Raw genomic sequence first — 18,979 nt, forward strand, 5'->3', positions numbered from 1 at the left:
CAGGTGGATGAAAACGTCCCAAATGCTGTGTCTGGAATACAACCAAGCTGCTCAGCAGCTCCCATCAGCTTTTCAAGGACACAGAGGGTCAGAGGGGTGGTTGAAGGAACTGAGAGAGCAAGGAGTAACATGCAATTAGAGGATGCTTTAAGTAGGTAATTACAGTGGTAGTGTTCCTCCCGTGCATAGCTCTGAGGTGTGGGTTTCTGCAGCCCTAGAACATGGTCTGAAGTTGCAGAGGCCTCAAATGTCAGCCACGTGCCCATTCCAGAGCCATCACTTCTCACTGGCACGGTGCCCACAGGCTCCTGCAGCCTGGGCCAAGCCCTTCAGACAGTGCACAGAGCAGCTTGCAGAGAGCAGGAGGTGTCTCCAGGCACTCCGTGCTACCAGGCTTTCTGAACTACTTGGGCAGCAAATGCCCCAGCGGTACCAGGCTGCCCAGAGAGTCTCCATCTCTGGAGACATTCCAAACCCACCTGGACACGTTCCTGTGTGACCCTGGCAGAGAGGTTGAGGAGGTCCCTTCCATGCCTACCACTCTGTGATACCAACAGCCTCAGGTACATCACTTCATGCTCTGTACTGGGGCCGCTGCCCTGTTTGTGTCACCAGCCCCTGGATCCAGGTTTCCCAGCTCAAGAGCTGCTGGTGGCAAGCAAGTTTTCAAGCAGCCAAGGCTGCCAGGAGCTGAAAGTGGTTCTAAGCACATGAGCTGATTTGCTCCATGATGCTTCCTGCTGCCTTTCTAAGGTGTCAAATCAAGAGCCCATCACACAGCAGGGGCCTGGAGGTGTCCTCTTGCACACCCCCCAGCAGGCAGGGTGACCCAAGCCCAGCCATGGCTTTAAGCATCTCCATCTCACCCAAGCAACTCCTCTTCTCCTTGGCTGCAGAAGGAAAGCCAGGACTGTTGCTGGGGATGCTCCAAGATCACCCTGGACTTGAGCTCAACATGCCCCAGCTCTGGGCCAAGACCTGTTCCTGACAGGGCTGGACTTGTCATGCCACCTCAGCAGGCTGTGATGTTGGAGCCCATGCTTTATTTCTTTAATCCACTCATAAAGCACATTAGCTACAATGATTAATTCTGCATCAAAGAAACAAGACTACAACAAACAGTGGGCAGAGGCAACCTACAGTAGGGCTTTCTACAGAGCTCACATCCTAGTCCCAGCTCTCTGGGAGCTGTGAAACCTCCTTCCTCAGCATGCTTGGCTTCTTCATGGAACCCTTCTGCAGCCCAGCCTGCAGCCCTGTCCCCACCTGGGGAACAATTCCTTTGCCAGCTTTGAGCAGGGCTGCTTTCAACCCCAGGAGCGAGCATTTGTTAGTTCGCTTTGCTGCAAGACCAGAGGATTATCTCAGATTGCAAGAGATTCCTTCTCTTGCAGGGATCAGGAGTGCTGAGAGCACTGCATGGAGGCAGGGCTGTGCAGCTGCTGGGGAGTGGTGTGGGTCTGTGGAGCACAGAACTTGTCCAATTAACAGAATCAGGCAGGTCTGCTGGGTCGATAAATGTCATCGCGCGGATGCAAACAGTCTCTGTCTTCCACAGGCTCTCTGACCTCATATGAAGATGACATTTTGATTAGGATTAAAGAAAACCAACCACCAAACCACAACCCAGAGCCATACAAAGCCAAGCTGTCACACATCAGACAGACAAAAGCCTGGAATCCGATGGCTCCCACAGCGTCTGCCGGGAGGGAAGGATGGAGACGCTGCGTGCCCCGTGCTGCGTGTCCCACGCTGCTCCACAGGGACATGTCCTCAACCTTCTGCCACCTGGTGCCTTGCCAGCAGCCTGGAGAGGTGTCAAAACAGCACTGGGAAAGGCAGGGAGTGGGGCAAGCTGGAGGAGCTGGCCACGAGCTCTCCCCACCTGGGAGCTACCTGTGAGCGGCAGCTGTTGGCCTGTGCAAGCTGAACGGCAATGCTGGGCACCGGCAGCTCTGGCCACACACCTGCAGGAGCTCTGCTGGGACAGGCTGCCAGGGGAGCGTGCAGGATGCTGCTGCAGGAGGGGGCATGTGTGAGGGCAGCCCCCCTCTGCCACCACCAAACTGGGCAGTGCCACATGGGACACAAAGGCTGGCAAAGGAGCAGGATGTTGCCAGGCTTGAAGGGCTCAGGCAGGGCAGCTTGGCATGACAGAGGCCAGGGTGGGCATCCCAGGGACACTTCAGAGGAGGTGCTGGCGAGGGAGGGCTCCCTGCTCCAGCTGGTCAAGGTACCACAAAGGCCTCAGGGTTAAGGCTTAAACTAAGCAGGTTTACACTACTAAGGGATTTATTATTTTTACAGTGAGGGCAGTTAGCTAAGAGGAGGATTTGCCAGAGGCTGGGACAGGTTCTCCACTCCGTGTTCATTAACCCTCCCCACCAGGATGGGATCTCCTCCTAACTGCCTGGCTCTGCTTCAAACGGGGATTCATTTGGGGTGACCCTGCAGCCATGGAGAGAGGAGTGACAGGGTGCCAAGGGTCCGTGCTGCCAGCAGGTCACCTCTGGACAGCACTTCAGACCCCTCTGCTCACCCTCTTTACCTGACAGCTGCTATGCAAGTGGCCATCCCAACAGCCACAGGGCTTTGGGTGCCGCTGGTGTCAGTCAGTGTGACCTGGGCCACCGCTCGGTGCCCGCGTGGCACACGCTCACCCAGGCCATCAGGCAAATGCCAGCAGCAGGGAGGTGGGAGGGCTGGGGTCAGCGAGGGAAGCTCCAAGGAGCACAAGGGAGGAGCAGGAGGGCTTGGCTCCAGCATCCCTGCCGCAGAGGAGCGAGATGGAGCCGCGGTGCCAGGCTGCACAGGGTCCGGGCAGCAGCTCTCCCGCCGCCCACCACATCACTTGAAGACGGAGGGGAACGTGGGGCAGTCTGGAGCCTTCATCTTCTTCATGAACTTCTTGAACTCTTTGTTCTTCTTGTCCCACTTGTAGATGGCTGTCAGCAGGTACTGGGTCTTCACCTGGCGGCCCATGATGAGGAAGTAGTGGCCAAGGTTGTCCAGCTGGTGGCAGGGACAGTCGGCACCGTTCTTCAGGAACAGCACCAACTTCTTCAGGTTCTTCTTCCGGATGGGACCCAGCTTCAGGGCCTTCCTCTTCCGTGGGATGATCATCTTGTCCCCATTCTCCTTCTTCACTTCCTTGATGGTCATCTTCAGGGCTGAAAAACAAGAGGGGAAAACCAGAATGACTCCTGAGCAGCCTAGTGCAAAGCTTTTACTACATGAGGCTGGGGGTGAGGGGGCACCAGTGCCCTGCCCAGCTGCAGACACCCAGTGACCTGCACCACCACTCCGGGATCCCCTGGCTCCCTTCTCCATGGCATCACCCTGGCAATAGCTTGTCCTGATGACCCTGACAAACCCCTTGTCCCCAAAGCAGTGCCACCCCTGCACCCAGGAGAGCATCAAGCTGAACCACTCAGGGCTCTGTGCCCCTTTCCCCCAGCCAGGCAGCCTCCACTGGAGAGGCAGCAGCAGTGAGCTCTTTGCTGGCAGTCAGCTCAGCAAGCAAGGAGATTTCCCTGCTCTAAGCACATGGAGAATGGCCTGGAAGCACCACTCAGAAGGTCAGCTTGGCTTCTCAGGCATTTGCTTGCAATTTCTCCTGGCCCTCCTGTGCTTGTGCAACAAGTTCCCAGGCACCAAACATCTCCACTTCCCCTCTCCCTTCCCGAGCAGCAGAGCCCTCCAAGGGCCAGGTCCACAGGACCTGCACGGAGCAGCCACACAGCTCCACCTTTCCCTGGAGGAGTTAACCTCACACAACTTCCACAGCAAATATTTTCCTCCTTGGGTTCAGCATTTTCTCGAGTAAAGCACAGCCCAAATAAAAGAAAGGATAAATTAATGTTCCTCTGCCATGACCATGAAGAGGAATTTAGAGGACATGGGGAAAGAAAACCCCAACGACGCAAATGTGTTGTACATTAAAGTATCACTTCTGTGCCATTTGGCTCTGCCTCACTGCTGGGGAAAAGCACATATGGCCAAAAATCACTAACATATTTCCATCCTTTGGGAGTTTACTTCAGAGCTGCAGATAAACAGTGCTGGGATGGGTGATGAATTGTCTGCTGCCCCTTCTCCTCTGCCGCTCGGAGTGCGTGCGGCCGGCGGCGTGCAGCAGCCCGCGGCTCCGGCAGGGAGCTGGCTCCCCGCAGCATCCTGCCTTGAAGTCTCGCTCTGCTGGAGGACTTGCAGCAGTGAACACATGTTGCTTTCTGGACAGCAGCTCTGCTCACCCTTCCAGCCACAAATGGCAGCAGGACAGGGCGATGACAGTCCTGAGAAGGCAGCGGAGGCTGCGCCACCCTCCTGCTCCCAGCCACCGCGCTGGCAGCCGGAGCTGTGCTATTTATCAGCCTCGGTGCCAAACGCTCCTGCTGGGCTTGCCAAGAGCCCTGGCCTGTTGGACTGTTACTGTACAAGAAAGTAATCCAGGACTGGAAACCTAAGTGAAATTTTTATTCCATCTGTTTTCCCAGTTCAGGATGTTCAAGGAGCTAAAGATGCTGAACCAGATCAATTTGCAGCAATTCTGCAACATTAAGCAAGCAGTTTTCAGGCAGCTCTAAGCTCCATGACATTAACTGGGCAGCAGCAGCAGCATCCCTCAAGGTGAGCCTCGATGCCTTTATCCCTTCTGACTCTGAACTCGTGCACTAAGCCAGTGGCTGCCAATGGAGGGGAGTGGTAGAGCACCGGTAGGAAGAGGTCTGTCCTACAGAGCTTGTTTGCCAAACGCTCTGCTGTGATCCCTGCGAGATCCTTGTTGCTAGAGGAAGGAAACAATCTGGCAGCTAGTGGAGGTGCCTCTACTCCAAGTACCATGGACTATGGAAGACAGAGGAGGTCTGGTGATCCTGTGCTGTGGGAGCTCACAGCTGCTCCCTCCCTGCAGAGCTGCAGTGGTCTGCTCCCAAGCCAGCAACGCAGACCCAGGGAGCATGGAGCTGCCCAGGTGAGCCACAAAGCCAGACAGGAACTGAAAACTCATCCAAACCTCACTCGTGCACAGCAGCACAGAGAGCCAAGATCAGATAATGCCAAGGAGGATCAACGAGGAGGCTGAGCAGGGGAGCAAACAGTTTGTGTAAGGCTGCTCTTCCCAGCACCCAGCTCCCTGGCACCAGCAACCCAGGCAGCCTGCAGTGTGCCCAGGTAAGACGCAGCCTGGCTCAAGGACTACCAAGTTTCAGCTGTCTTGCTGTGGGACTGAGCAGTCACAACAACAAAACCCCAAAGGCATCACAACCAGTGCTCAGTTTTCACCCTTCTGCCAGCAACCTGCCTCCCCACCCCTGCTCCCCTGCTCGCTCCACGTTCCTGGAGCTCAGACTCCCTTCCCAGGCGAGACTGCCGGCAGCTGCCGGACACGCAGCGCTGGCAGCCTCCACCCACACCAGAAGAGCAGTGCCCGAGGACAGGTTTGTTCTCAGCTGCACACCCTGCTCCGGCAGCACAACACCACGCAGTGGGAGGCAGCCCTTGGCTTGTGGCTTTCCTAGAACATAAAGGGTTTGGCAGGGGAGGACCAGCGCTGCAGCTCGCCTGGCATCCCCCCAGCCCTGGGGACACCTCTGCCCCAGCAGCAGGGAAAAGCTCGAGCAGGACGGATCTGAGCCTTGGCTCCGGGACCTAAGTGAGCTGCCAAAGCAAACAGCTTTGTCCCTGGGAGCCCTGGCCTCTCTGCTTCCCTAGCACTGCACCAAAGCCGTCTCAGCCCCGAGTGGGAGAAGAGCTGGAACTGCCCCTGTGGCCCCAGGACACGCTTGGTCACACAGACTAAATCTTCAGCCATCACTGCCAGGGGGGAGGTGACCCCAGGAAGAGACCTAGAGGGTTACTGATGGTGTGTGAGCACAGGCAGCCTCCCACCCCCCAGCTGCACTACAGCCATGGAGCAGCTCAGCATCAGCCACGGCTGCAGAAGGGACCCAGACCACCACTGCTGCAGAGACAGCCAGGAGCCCATCCTGCCCTTGGCTCCCACATGATGCATGTCCCAAAACAACCTCTGAACCCACCCTGTGCTCCCTCACTCAAACACAACCACATCTCCTCCCCTAACACACTCAACACTTTCTGCCCTCACCCAAGCTCCTGCTGATCCAAGCTCCCCCCATGGTCATGGCCTGGGGGGCTCTCAGGGGTCCCTGCTACAGGCAGCTGTATGCAGATGGCATCAGGGTGGAACTGTGCTGTGAACAGCAGCACCAACGGCACCAGGAACCAGCTCTTGGCCATACCACAAGAGAGCTGAGGGCAGAGGAGCCTCATTCTCTGCCATCCCTGCTGTGCTGGTGGCCAGCTGCAGCCAGGACCACACATAAAACCAAAGCCCTTTCCAGCCAGGCATTGTCTCAGCTCTGCTTGCAACATCACCCAGCAGAGTGCCAGGATGGCAGCCCCTGGGTGCTGGAGTGGGAGCTGAGGAGCATCCCTGGGGGACAGCTCTCCCAGTCAGGCAGGACTGGCCAAGCAGGAGGTGCCCCCTTTGCTCATTGGCACCGAGTGTGCCCTGGGGCCACCTGGCTGATGGTGCTCAGGGCAGAGGGGGAGTCCTGCATGGCACAGAGTCGTGCCAGACATGGTCCTCCTGAGCACTGCCCTGGTGTCTGCTCGTGGGCAAGTCATGGCAGGAGGCCTCCAGCGTCCAGCTGCCCACTTCAAAGGCAAACACAGAAGTGAAAGTATTGCTCAGGCTGGGAGAGAAAGAACCCAAAGACAACAAAGGCAGCCTTCAGGATTTAATTTGGGATTGAAGAGCTCTCAGCCACGCTGTGTTTACAACAGCAGGAATCCTCCCAGGGCACTAAACCCACACTTGTCCTTGCTCAGCCCCACCATCAAGAAGCTGTCTGCCCAGGCACGAGGCACTCACCAGTGCTTTGCCACAGCCAGGACAGCCATTGCCAGAAGCCCAGCACAGGCATGGATCCTCTCACCAGACCCTGCCCGTGGTCGCAGCAAGCTGCCAGCAGCAGAATCAGAGGTGGCTGCACCAACCTCAATGCAGCACAGAGACCCCTGCAAAGAGCCTGCACACAGCAGCCAACAGCTACCAGCAGCCCTCCTCCAGTGTCCAGGCTCCCAGCACACCACAGCACCAGCCAGCCCTCCCTTCTCCCATCCCACAGGACCACACCACCACCAACCATCAGAGGTGGAAAGAGAAGGCAACACAGGCAGCTGCCTTGTGCTTCCTTCTGAATTGCTCTGACTCCAGGATGCCCAGAGAGGACACCAAGAGGGACTGTGGTGGCTCTGGCTGTGCAGATGCCCCGAGAGCAGAAGGCCAGAGGCCAGGCCAGGCGGTGCAGCCCTGTCAGACCAAGCCAGCCAGCGTGGCTGAGCTGGCAGCACAGCTCTGCTCTCCCTGGTGCAGGCAGAGTGCTGCAGATACAAAAATGCCTTTTTGCAGGTCTGCCTTTATGAAAGTGTTTGCTCCTCAGAGTGGAAATACTCCTGGCAGCAGCAGCTCCAAGAGCAGCAAAGCCCTCACAGAGCTGCTTGGGGTCCAGGCTGCCCAAGCACAGCTCTTGTTTCATGTGAAGCTTCTTATCGAGGCCTCTGAGCTTTCCAGCAGGGGGAAGAGGAAACCTGGCAAGCTGGGAGCACCCCATTAGTGCCACCTGAGAGCAAAGCACCCCAGCACCAGGGCTCTGCAAGGACTGCACTGTACCAGGAGCAGCCCAGGCCCTGCACCCTGCTCACCAACCACCCCCAGCAGGGGCACCTCCAGCCCCACCGCTCCAGCCCGCCAGAGCCTGGGCACCGTCTCTGCTCCTCTCCTGCCTGCACAGGCAGGGGCCCCACTCCAGCACCTCAGGGGCAGGGAAGGGAACGTGAGAGAAGGGAAAGATCAGCTGTTCCTTCGGCCTCATGGCTCCTTCCTTTAGAAATCACTCAAAGGAGGAAGCCTGCCAGAAGACACATTAGGGCTGTAACAGGAGAAGGCTGCAGGCAAGGAGCTGTCAGTCACGGGGCAAAAATAAACAGCATGTATTGATTGTACTGCAGGCTCCAGAGCAGGGAGAGCTCCTTCAACAGGATCCCCCCAGGCCCAGGCAAAGAGCAGAAACAATAAATAAAATCACCAAGAGAAACAGAGAGAGGAATGAACTCCATGGACAGCCCCAGCCCACAGCAGGAGTAAGAAGCAAACCCTGGCTGCAGCCCAGGGAGGCTGTGGGGGCACAGGAGGTTGAGCTCACACCTCACCAGCACCCCAGAAGTCACCAAAACCTGAACTGGGCCAAGCCCAGGCAGCAATGGGCCAGCCCCACTCACCAGTCTGTGCCCAGGCAAGGGGCCCTGCCCCCACAGCTGCCCTGGCACTGCTGCCCCGGCACCGCTGCCTGTGCCCCTGCTCCACGCTGTGCCCTCCATGGCAACACTGCTGCAAGAGCCACCAGCAGCTGCCCCGGGCAGCACTCCTCCTTTAAACATTTATTGTAGGTGTCTGCCTTGGTGAGGATCTGCAGCCTGTCAGCTGCCAGTGTTTACCTTGGTGGATGTGCAAGAAAAGCCTCACTCTGAAGGGCTGGGGGGGGTTATTTCAGTGCCAGATAAACAGCTCTGCTTGAGGAATCACCCCCTGACAGTACCACCACCCCCCCAAGACTAAACAAAGATCCAAGGGCCATGCACTGTGCTTTGGGAAAGCTTCCTGCAGCCTACACCTCCTCTGCTGGCTGCTCTCCACAGCTGGGACATCCCCAGGAGCACCCTGCACTGCCCTCCCTTGCAGGGTAAGGCAAGATGTGCCCCTGCTCCAGCTCCCCAGCTGTCTGCAGACAGCCCTGCATGCTCCCAGGACCCTCCTGGATGGGAGTTCAAACACAACGATGGAAGAAAACAGCAAATGCAGCTGCATGAAACCTACACCACTGCAAACCCACACAAGTGAGCTTCCCACTGCAAGTCTGCAATGGGGAGGAGCAGGAGAACAAAAGTACATCCAAGCCATGCCCAGCTTCCCCTTGGTGACAGAGTGATGGTTACTTGCAGTCTACAGGAGGGAGAACATGAGAAAGAGAAAGCAAGAGTGGGAAGGAGAAGGAATGGGATCCACCTCAGCATCACCAGGAGCTCTGACATGTTTTCAGCCCAGAGTTACCGGGAGGAGCTGTGCTGATCCACAGAGCAAAGAACCATCCCAAACTCCCTGCAATGGTCAGGAAAACCCTCACCAGGCTCTGCTTTGAGAGAGAGCAAAGGACTTTCAACAGAGCTGGAGTGCCAGGTGTGGCAGCTGCTGTGCCAACACACTTCTGATACCTGACATGACCTGCTTTATGGGACCCTGCTCTGGCAGAGGGCTTGAACTGCATTTCAGAGGTCCCCTCCAACCCCAACATGACAACTAAAGAGACCCCAAAGGCTCCCACGAGCCAGTTCAAGTCTAGCTCTATTTATTTGTGGGAGCTGCTGCCACCCAGACACAGCCATAGGGCTCTCAGTGCCAGCACCAAGCTCCCCAGCACTGCAGAGAGGGCAACCTTCAGCCCTGCTGGCTGAGTGGAGCTAAGCCTGCAGACTTGGCTCGTTTCTCCCATCCCCACCAGCTGGGCCCACAGCCGTTGTGGGTGAGGGGTGGGCAGAGCAGCCGCGCTCTGCCCTGCAGCTGCTGCTCACACTGCCTGTGGCCAGCGGCCGCAGCCCTGCCCAGGGAGCTGCCTGCCAAGGAATGTTTCCATCCCCTGGACGCTGTCCCCACAGCGCTTCCCAGGAGCCAGCTCTCTCTGTGGGCAAGTCAAAGCCTGGAGCTGCTGAGCAGAGCCACAGCATGCCTCTGGTTTGGCCTCTGCTGCCCTTGTGTAACCCTCCCGGCGCACAGGGAGGCTGCTGCAAGCCTGTGGTCAGACTCCCAGATCCCTTCCCAGCACTTGCCCACCGAGATGCCACCTCCCTCACCTCCAGGGAGGTGACAGGTACTGCAGCCACCCACCAGCACAGACCCACCCCTGCCACCCAGCCAGTGCCACACACTTCTCCAGGGCAGAGGTCCCCAAGCCCACAGGCCCTGTATGGGGGCAATGCCTCTGTGTCACCCCATGGCACACAGCCCCTGCCCAAACCAGGACCAAAAGCCACTTGCTGGCTGGGAAACTCTCTCCAGTCTCTCCCCACAGATGCAGAGGGTGAGAGGCAGCTCCTACTCATAAAATCATAGAATGGTTTTGGGTTGGAAGGGACCTGCCATGGGCAGGGACACCTCTCACTAGACCAGGTTGTTCCAGCCCCCATCCAACCTGGCCTTGAACCCCTCCAGGGAGAGGGCAGCTCCATCTCCCACCTCATGCCTGCCCAGATCAGAGCTCAGGGAACTCCTGTCCCCCCACCCCCCAGAGCAGCACATCCTGCCCCAGCCAGGCTGTGGCACCAGGTCCATGCCTCTGCTCCCCAGGCACTCCTGGGAAGCTCTGCCATGGGCACTCCCCTGGGTGCTTTCCCCTGCACTGGACTGAGAGGCCTCGTGGCACTGGAGGTCTGCAGGAGAGCTGGGAATTCCTTTGCAGCAGGAAGGGTGAGCAGGGCAGCAGACAGAGCAGGTTTGGGTTTGCTGTGGCACATTCAAGTGCTAATCCCCCCGGAATGCACACCTTGTTCAATGTGCCTTTAAGAGCCTCCCGGGAAAGCTCCCCGGCCAGCCGGGACGTCACAGCCACTTACTGCTGCGTTTGATCTCGCACAGCTCAGGGGATTTTTCCCTGCAGTACTTCCCCCCCACCCCAAACTGAAGTTCTGTTTACCTCTGACTGTCTGACTCACTCACTCAGAACATATTTGGGCCACAGCTTTCAAGCAGCTCTGCATTTGTTTAAGCTGACTGCTTGGCCCTCGCGGAGAGCGGGATGGGCTGTGGGCTCTTACACCTAGGCTTGACAGGAGCAGCATAACTTGGCTGGAAAGAACCCAGGGCTGCAAGCAGACTGAGGGAAGGAGGGAGCTGGTTTGCTCCTTCGTGGCTGCAAGTGGAACAAGGCCCCATGCTGTGTGTGCAAGAGCACAGGGAAAGCAGGGGTAAGCTCTGAACCACACTCACCAAAGAGCAGCCACTGTCACCCAGGCCTCATCCCCAGATGCCAGACCAACAAACACCATCTGGGCCTGGGGCTGGCTCAAAAACCTGGGGTTGTCCACCCTGAGAAGAGAAGGCTCAGGGCAGACCTCATTGCCATGGAGCAGCACAGGAAGGGTGGCTGCCAGCAGGATAGAGACTCCCTCTTCACAAGGAGTCCCATGGCAAAGCCAAGAGGTGCTGGGGACAAGATACTGCTGGAGAGATTCCCACTGGGCTCCAGGAGAAAGTGTCAGACACTGCAGTCACCTCCCAGGGGAAGCAGTGGAGTCCTCTCCTCTGGGCACTTTGCAGCCTCAGCTTGCCAGGGTGCTGGGCCCAGCGCCCTGCAGCTCTGCTGTGACCTAGGAAGGTTGGAGCTGATGATCCCTGGGGTCCCTGCCGGGCTGGGATTCTGTTCCCAGCTCGTGGCCAGGGCTGCCCACAGCCTGCAGCAGGGCTGCCCTTGCCATGCAGAATGCTGCATGATGCCACACCTGGGACCCTGCCGCCCATGGCACTTCACCGGGTGGGCAGGAGGGACGCTCAGCGCCGCAGCCAGGGCGCGGCAGGAGCACAGGCAGTGGCACCAGCACCCCGCGGTGCCCGCTGCGCAGGACGGGTCCCGGGCACACGGCGCCGGCCGGGCCGGTCTCTGCGCTCCGACACTGACACCTAGAGGCTCCCCGGCCCCGGGAGGCACCGCGCCGGGCAGGCAGCGCTCCGCCGTCGGGGATCCAGCCCACACCGGAGCCACGCCGCTCTGTGCCCCCCAGGGAAGCCTCCCGGTGCCCCCAGTTCTCCTCCTTACCAAACTCGCTGGCACACAGATGCTCCACGATCGCCTCCGACTTCATCTCGTTGTCACAAGGAGGGCACACGGTGGTTCCTGGCAAGAGGAGAGAAGGGGTGGTGAGGAGCCAGCTGAAGGAGCATGTCACACTGTCAGACTGCTGCCCTCAAGGACGTGTGCCGGCCCCCCAGGAGGGCTGGGGGTCAGGAGCCATCCACCAGCTCCCAGGGTTGCACTGGCCATGAGCAGGCTCCTGCCAGCCCCACTCCAGCAGTGCCAGCAGCCCCAAGGCTGGGCAGGGCAGGCTGCTGCCAGGAGCCAGGGCTGGCAAGGAGAAGGCTTTTCAGGGCCAGGCACTCAGCCGAGGGGAGCTGCTTGCCACGGGGCATGGCCCACAGCCTGCTGCCGTTCCTTGCCTGCAGCGTGCCAAGGCTGGCACACAGTGCCCAGGCCCCGGGACAGCAGGAGGCCGGTGCTCAGGGATGTGGCTCATGTGCCCAGGGGCTGCCCAGAGCAGGAGCCATCCCAGATCCAGGCAGGGCAGTTCAGGAATGACCCAGCCCAGCTCTGCACAGGTTCCCCTCAATGCCAGGGACCACTCCACAGCCAGCCCCATGCCTCTCTCCCTCCCCTCCCCGCCCCAGAGCGGCACTGGTCGGCAGTGGAGCTGCGGCATGACCCCAGGAGTGCACAGCTGCTCCCTTTTGCTTTTGGCCCAGCTGCACCCCACGGGCTGCAGGACAGCCTGGTGGCTCCAGCAGAGGAGAGCCAGCTCTGCTCAGCAGCTAAGGGTTCCCACATCCTCCTCTCAGGAAACCCCAGCCCAGGGGACGGCGCTGGGCTCCATCCCGGGAGGAAAGCTCACTGCGTCCAGAGAACAAAAATCTGTTTCCAGGCTCCTGTCTCCAGTTGGAGCAGAGACCACCCAGCAGCACAGACACAGATTTGTGCTACTGGTGGAGGAATTTATTGAGCTGGGAGATGCTGCTTCTGTTCGTGGTCCAGGGGAACTGTGGACTCCTTCCCACACAAGGGAGTTATTCTCAGGGACAGTGCCGCAGCGAAACATCTGCTGGTCCCTGCGTGCAGACAGAGCCCTCCTTGCCTCCTTCCAGCCCTCAGCCAGGCCAGCAGAACCCAGAGTCTTGCTGGAGAGGAGAAACAGAGAGGTCTCCCAGCAAGAGGGGTGCAGAGCCAGAACAGCTGGCAAGGGAGGCACAGCCACGACCTGCACCCACCACAGAGTGGAGTCTCTGTCGCTGCTGCCCCACATTTGTTTTCCGTGGCTGCTTCTTCCTCTCTCAACCTCCCAGATCTGTCCTGTGCCAGCTGCTGGTTCCTGGGGTCGTGCACTGTGTCTTTATTAATCACACATGCAGAGCAAATGGCCTTCCAGTGGCCCTGGTGGGTGAGCCACAAGGCAGCAGCTGCCTCAACAGTCCCACTCCTGGCAGCGCTGCCTCTCACCTGGGCACTTCCTCTTCCAAACCCCTGGAGTGCAGCTGCCACCTCTACCATCTTGGAGTGACAGAGGCAGCAGGCAGCCTCTGGAGATGTGGTGACATCCCCAACACTATTTTTACCATCAGCAGTCAGAATATTTCCATCCAGGCTGCACTTCCATGAGCTCAGGATGAGGGGAGGCTGGCAGGGGGGGGCCAAGCCCTGCGGTCTGCCTCTGCCACAGTGCCAAGAGTTCGTTACTGTGCTGGGGACCACCCTTGGGAAGGGACCCTGCCACGCATCAGCTCATCTCTGCACAAAGCACTGGGATGTCCCTCAGCAGCCAAAGTACACACCAGGAGCCCAGCTGAGCCTGCAAGGGCCAGACACACAACGTGAAAGCCACCACTGCATCCACCCTGGGAGCCTTGCAGGGAAGCGAAGGGAACAACCAAACCCCAATGGAAAAATCAGACTCATTGTTCCTTGATGAAAGCACAGGCTTGGCTTTAGCTGTGCTAGGGGAATGTTTTGGCATGCCCAGGTTGGCAGAGACCCACTACAGCTATCCCAAAGCTGCCCTCCCACCTCTCCTGAGGCATCACAGCTAACATCCTCCAGCCCACAGTGCTGCCCAGCACTTTACCCTTCCCACACCGTCCCAGGCTGAAGGAGCCAACAAGAAGCCCAGCCACAATTTGGGTCCTCCTGCCACAGGTGATCCCCACTGCAGTGGCCCAGAGGCAGCCATGCCAGCATGTGCCCAGCCAGCAACCCACCACAGCTCCTGGTACTGGGCACAGCTGCCTGCCCCCCAGCCTGCTGCAGCTGGGCTGGGGTCCATCTTCTGCAGCTGACAGCTCAACACCAAGCCCAAGCTTCCTTCTCCTGCTTCCAGCTTGCTTTCTCCTCCCTGCTGACCATTTTCTAATGCCTGGCTTTGGAGCCAGCTTACTCCAGGGGCAGGAGAAGGAATGTGTAATGCTATATTAATCTGCAACTCCCCTGATGCATCCTGTGGGCCTGCAGGCTTTACCGCCTCGTGCTTAAGGAGAAAGGAATTCAGCAGGTCAGCTCTTTGAGAGGCAGAAAGAAATTCCAATTTCGAGGTGTTAATGGGGAAAAAACACTGAAAGGGCCTCACTCTTATTAGTGCCCAGAGAAAAGGGGGCACACTGCTGGCTCCTGACACTCTTGGAATCAACAGGAAACACCCCAGTGCCCCAGAACAAAGGGGCTCCAGGAGCTGGCACTCATGGAAAACAAAAATCACACAAGCTAGGGGCAGAGCTCTGGGCAGAGGGAAGGACCTGTAGCACACACATGCAAGGGCTGAACTGCAGCAGCAAACATGCTTGCCCACAGGCACCCCTCTGCACAAGTGGCAGTGCCAGCAGCCAAACTGGCATTCTGTAGACACCTCTGCAAACAGATCCTAACCTGGCTGCAAAGAAAGGGGAGAGACTGAGACTGGAGAGGAGGAAGAAGTCCTGGACAGTGAGGGTGAGGAGACACTGGCACAGGTTGCCCAGGGAGGCTGTGGTACTTCCTCTCTGCAGGTGTTCAAGGCCAGGTTGGATGAGGCCTTGGGCAGCCTGGGCTGGTGGGAGGTGTCCCTGCCCATGGCAGGGGGTTGGAACTGGATGAGCTTTAAGGTCCCTTCCAACCTAACCCATTCTGTGTTTCCAGAGTGTTTGGACAGAAGCTCCATGAAGCCCTTCAGCAGTGTTTTATCTGAGTGGCTGCAGTGTTTCCTTGCAACAGTCACCCAGCTCTGGCTTACAGCTCACTCCAAGAACAAGTTCATACACCCTAAAGCTTGTGCAGCGTGAGGCCTCCCTGCACCCAAACAGGACCAGCAACAGACACACAAAGGAGTCACACCTGAGCTGATGTAATTCCTTATGAAAAGGCAATTTAGTGATGCCTGTGAAGGGCAGTAGATGCTCAACTGCTGTGCTGCTAGGCACCTCAGCAGCACCACCAGCAAGCAGCAATATCCCACCCCGGTGGGTCTGAAAGGTGATCAAGGAAGCACTTAGAGGCTGCTGACCTAAAAGAGTGTTTCCAGGTATGGTGTCATTAATGCCTCTAAAATGAACGACCTGCAAACAGTTCAGACTCTGTCTTGGACCTTGGAAGCAGCAGCTCTGCAACAAGCAGCTCAGACCCAGGAGCATGCTTGGCTGCAAGTCCCTGGGGAATAAAAGCAACCTTTGTACTCCCCACACAGGACACGGCTGCGGTCTTGACCAAGGGTCCAGGTTCATACAGGACAGATGATCTCAGAGCCTTCCTGGAAAACAAAGAGCTTCCTCCAGCAATCCCACCAGTAAGTGAAAGCCACAGTGAGAACAGCAGCCTGGCTGTGCTGCTCAGGGAGGGGCTGGGACCCGGGGCCGAGGGCAGCCAGACCTCACCCCCCAGCATGGGCACACGCTCCCCGCCCCATGGGCCCCTGGGTGCCACTGCCAAGGCACAGCAGAGGTTCCCTGCACAGCTCTAGATGTGTCAAGCTCAGGTGCCCCCCTTGCCCGCAGCGACCACAAGTCCCACTGAAGCCATCGTCCCTCGCTGCTCTCCGTGTGCCCCTACGGGGGTCCTGGGACACCCTCGGAACATCACCACTCTGCTCTGGGACCTCTGCTCCTTCTTCCTGCCCCTAACCAAAGGAGTCCCCGAAGGACAAGCCGCACCGGGATGAGCGGGATCACAGCGGCACGGTCGCCAGCAGGCTGGGGGAGGGCTCCCAGCCAGGCAGGACATGAAGCCTCTGCCTGTGAAGGTCACTGCACGCCACAGGGTGACCTCCCCTCCGGATGAGCTCCGGACACAGTGCAGGAGCCACGCGTGGCTCACCCACCCCTGAGCAGCTCCCAAGTGCCAGCGCCAAGTCCCCGTGAACCCAGGCGTGCCCATCCCTTGCCGTGAAGCTCCGGACACAGGGCAGTTCACTGCCCTCCGCAGCGATCCCCCCGGCAGCCTTTCAGGGCGCTCCGCCGCGCGGTGCCGAACTCACCCGAGCTCTATTTATTTGTAAAGTTTCCGACAAGAAGCCACACATCACCACGCCAGCAAGCCCCGCACGCACCTCCTGCGCTCAAGGGACACGAGAGCCTTGTCCGCTTTCCCCCACTCATCCTCGCTAAGTCTCTTGCACCCTCGCCAGCGCAGAGCCCACCTCAGAAGGCAGGGCTGGATCCACACCGCACGCAGAGCCACCAGCTGCGCAGCTTCTCACCCCAGGAGCGAGCGGGATGCAGGCACCCCGCTGGTGCCGCTGTCATCGCTCACTCCAGCCAGGAAGCGCTTTCTGCCACCGGCACCGCACAGCCTGCTGCTGCCAGCACAGCCCCACAGAGTCAGGCTCGGCAGAGAAACTGCTGCCAGGGCAGCGCAGCACCTGGGGACAAAGGGTCCATCAGGGCTGGAGCCCAGCCCCGGTGCCGGCATGAGGAGCAGAGCAGCCTTGCACCACCTGCCCCCGGGCTCTGCTCCGGGATGAAGGCAAGGAGCCGGCAGGGCATCCTGCTCTCCTCAGGACAGGAGCGCTCGCAGGGTGCTTGGAGGCTGGAGCGGGACTGCTGCCGAGAAGCAGAGTTCAAGTTAGCCTCCTTCAGTCCCACACAGCTCCTCCTGGGCTTATGCCTGCCCCACCAGCTCAGCTCAAAGCACGAGGAGCAGGGCTGCAGCCTGGTCACAGCTTACCTTTGGGCCTGGAGACATCGGTGGCATTGGGAGCGGTCATGGCAATGCAGACGTCGTCCTGGGGAAACTGGTCACACTTGAGCATCTCGGGCCAGAAGAAGCCAAAGAACTGCATGACAGGCTCGCAGGAGTCGCGCACAGCCTCGCAGAGCCAGCGGCACGGGTAGACCGGCCGGTCCAGGCAGACGGGGGCAAAGAGGGAGCAGAGGAAGACCTGGGTGCCCATGTGGCAGTTCTTGTTGAGCAGGGGCACCCAGCTGCTCGCCTGGTGCTTCACCTCGGCCATGGTCTCGTGGTCCAGCAGGTTGGGCAGCACCATCTTGTCATAGCCCACGCTGTGGCAGAGCCGCAGGTCCGCGGGGATGGCCACGCACTGGTGGGGCTTGGCGTAGAAGCGGCCGCCGGGGTAGGGGCCCAGGTCGGACTGGTAGCTGACATAGTCGTACTCGCTGGCCCCGCCGCACGCCAGCAGCCCCGCGGCCAGCGACACCAGCGCCCGCAGCGCGGCCCCGCGGAGCCCCCGCACGCTGCCCATCGCCGACGGTGGCCCCGACGGTACCGCCCGCCGCTCCCCGCCGGGCTCCCGCCGGCTGCGGCCGCCTCCAGGGACCCTACCCGCGCTCCCTCCCACGGCCTCCTCCGCGGCGCCCTGCTTGGGGCCCCCCAACTTCTGCCCGGGGCCCCGACCCGCTGGCCCCCGCTCGGTGCCCGCTGTCTGCAGACACTCCGGGCGTCAGAGGCAGGGCGCCCGCAGCCCCGCTCTGAGCCGCCCTCTCCCTCTGCCGCTCCTGCTCCTGCTCCCTGCCTCCCGCCCCGGCTCCGGCCACGGCCCCGGCCCCGGTCTGGCCCCGCCGCGCCGCGCCGCGGGTTTGTGAGCCCCCGGCAGCCAATCAGAGAGGCGCCGCCCGCCGCGCGCTCGCCCGCCGCTGTCAATCAGTGACCCCGGGAGCCAATGGCGACGCGGCCCGGCCTGGCTCGCCCCGCCCCGCCCCGCTCCGCCCCGGCGGGCCCCGATGGCCCCGCGCACCGGGACGGCCCCGGCGCCGCAGCGGGGCTGCCTCCGCCACCTGCAGCGGCAGAGGGGTCGCGGCCCTCGGCCCGGTGGTACGAGGCAAGGTGCCGTGGGTGGCCAGTGCGGGGGCAGGGGCATCGGGAGACCCCCCCCCGGCACAGGAGCTTGCCGAGGAGCCTAGCACCGGGCACCGGGGTCGGCTGTTCCTGCTCGGGTCTGGTGGATGTGGCTGGGTCTGGTGGATCTGTTTGAGGTTGGAAGAGACCTTTGAGATCATCAAGTCCAACCCAGAGCTCACAGCTCCACCACTACTGCTAAGCCACTGCCACTGAACCACGTCCCTCAGCACCACATCCATGCGAGGCTGCCAGGGATGGTGACTCCACCACCTCCCTGGGCAGCCTGTTCCAGTGCCTATTTCCATTGTCTGTCCCCACAGCTCTGCCCCCACCGCAGCCTCCCATGCCTACTGTGGCTGCTCTGCTCTGCATCCACCCATGCCAGGCACCCAGTGTGCCAGGGCCGGCTCAAAGCTGACATGCCCTGGCTGTGGACACCCACCCTGCCTGCCTGCCTGCCTGCAGCAGTTGCCCTCCCATCCCTTTCCAGTCTTGCTGGCCACATCGCCCCCCCGGGCAGTGCCACAGGGCTGTCAGGGCACGCTCTGCCCTGGCTGCCCAGCACTGGAATGCTTGGTTCCCTTCACACCGCCCCTGGAAAACAGGCAGGCGTGGGATAATAGAATATATTAGCCCTGAGCCCATTCAGCCCCGGGCTCTTTAGGAACAATGCCTGCTAACTGAGCTGATTTTTGCCAAGTGACTGCCTCTCCTGCATGAGCAGCAAAGTGGAGCCCCCAAACAGTCCCACGCCACAATCCTGCGAGCGCTGCTGCCCAGGGCCCATTGTTTTACTGCTGTGTTTGAGGGCATGGAGGAGTCATGGC

The 18,979-nt window shown here is 59.9% G+C and overlaps 1 protein-coding gene across 1 annotated transcript; it reads right to left on the bottom strand.

Moving 5' to 3' along the window:
- Positions 1–1,023: 1,023 nt before the first annotated feature.
- On the bottom strand, positions 1,024–17,848 carry SFRP1 (secreted frizzled related protein 1). The gene is made up of 3 exons (XM_068156765.1): positions 17,022–17,848; positions 11,889–11,966; positions 1,024–3,170 (listed from the first exon to the last, which is right to left on the bottom strand). The coding sequence occupies exons 1-3, from the start codon at positions 17,554–17,556 to the stop codon at positions 2,848–2,850; spliced, it is 936 nt and encodes a 311-aa protein (XP_068012866.1). The 5' UTR covers positions 17,557–17,848; the 3' UTR covers positions 1,024–2,847.
- Between the last annotated feature and the right edge of the window lie 1,131 nt (positions 17,849–18,979).

This window comes from Melanerpes formicivorus, unplaced genomic scaffold (assembly GCF_026170545.1).
Source record: "Melanerpes formicivorus ecotype bairdi unplaced genomic scaffold, bMelFor1.0.p_v2 SCAF_34, whole genome shotgun sequence".
In the NCBI taxonomy this organism is placed as follows: Eukaryota; Metazoa; Chordata; class Aves; order Piciformes; family Picidae; genus Melanerpes; species Melanerpes formicivorus.

What these genes read in the sequence shown, in the direction of transcription:
- SFRP1 (XM_068156765.1), bottom strand. Translation starts at nt 17,556, where the DNA reads ATGGGCAGCGTGCGGGGGCTCCGCGGGGCCGCGCTGCGGGCGCTGGTG. An exon ending in CGATGTCTCCAGGCCCAAAG is followed by an intron (nt 11,967 to 17,021) that starts GTAAGCTGTGAC and finishes TCCTCTTGCCAG; the next exon opens with GAACCACCGTGTGCCCTCCT. An exon ending in TCTGTGTGCCAGCGAGTTTG is followed by an intron (nt 3,171 to 11,888) that starts GTAAGGAGGAGA and finishes CTTGTTTTTCAG; the next exon opens with CCCTGAAGATGACCATCAAG.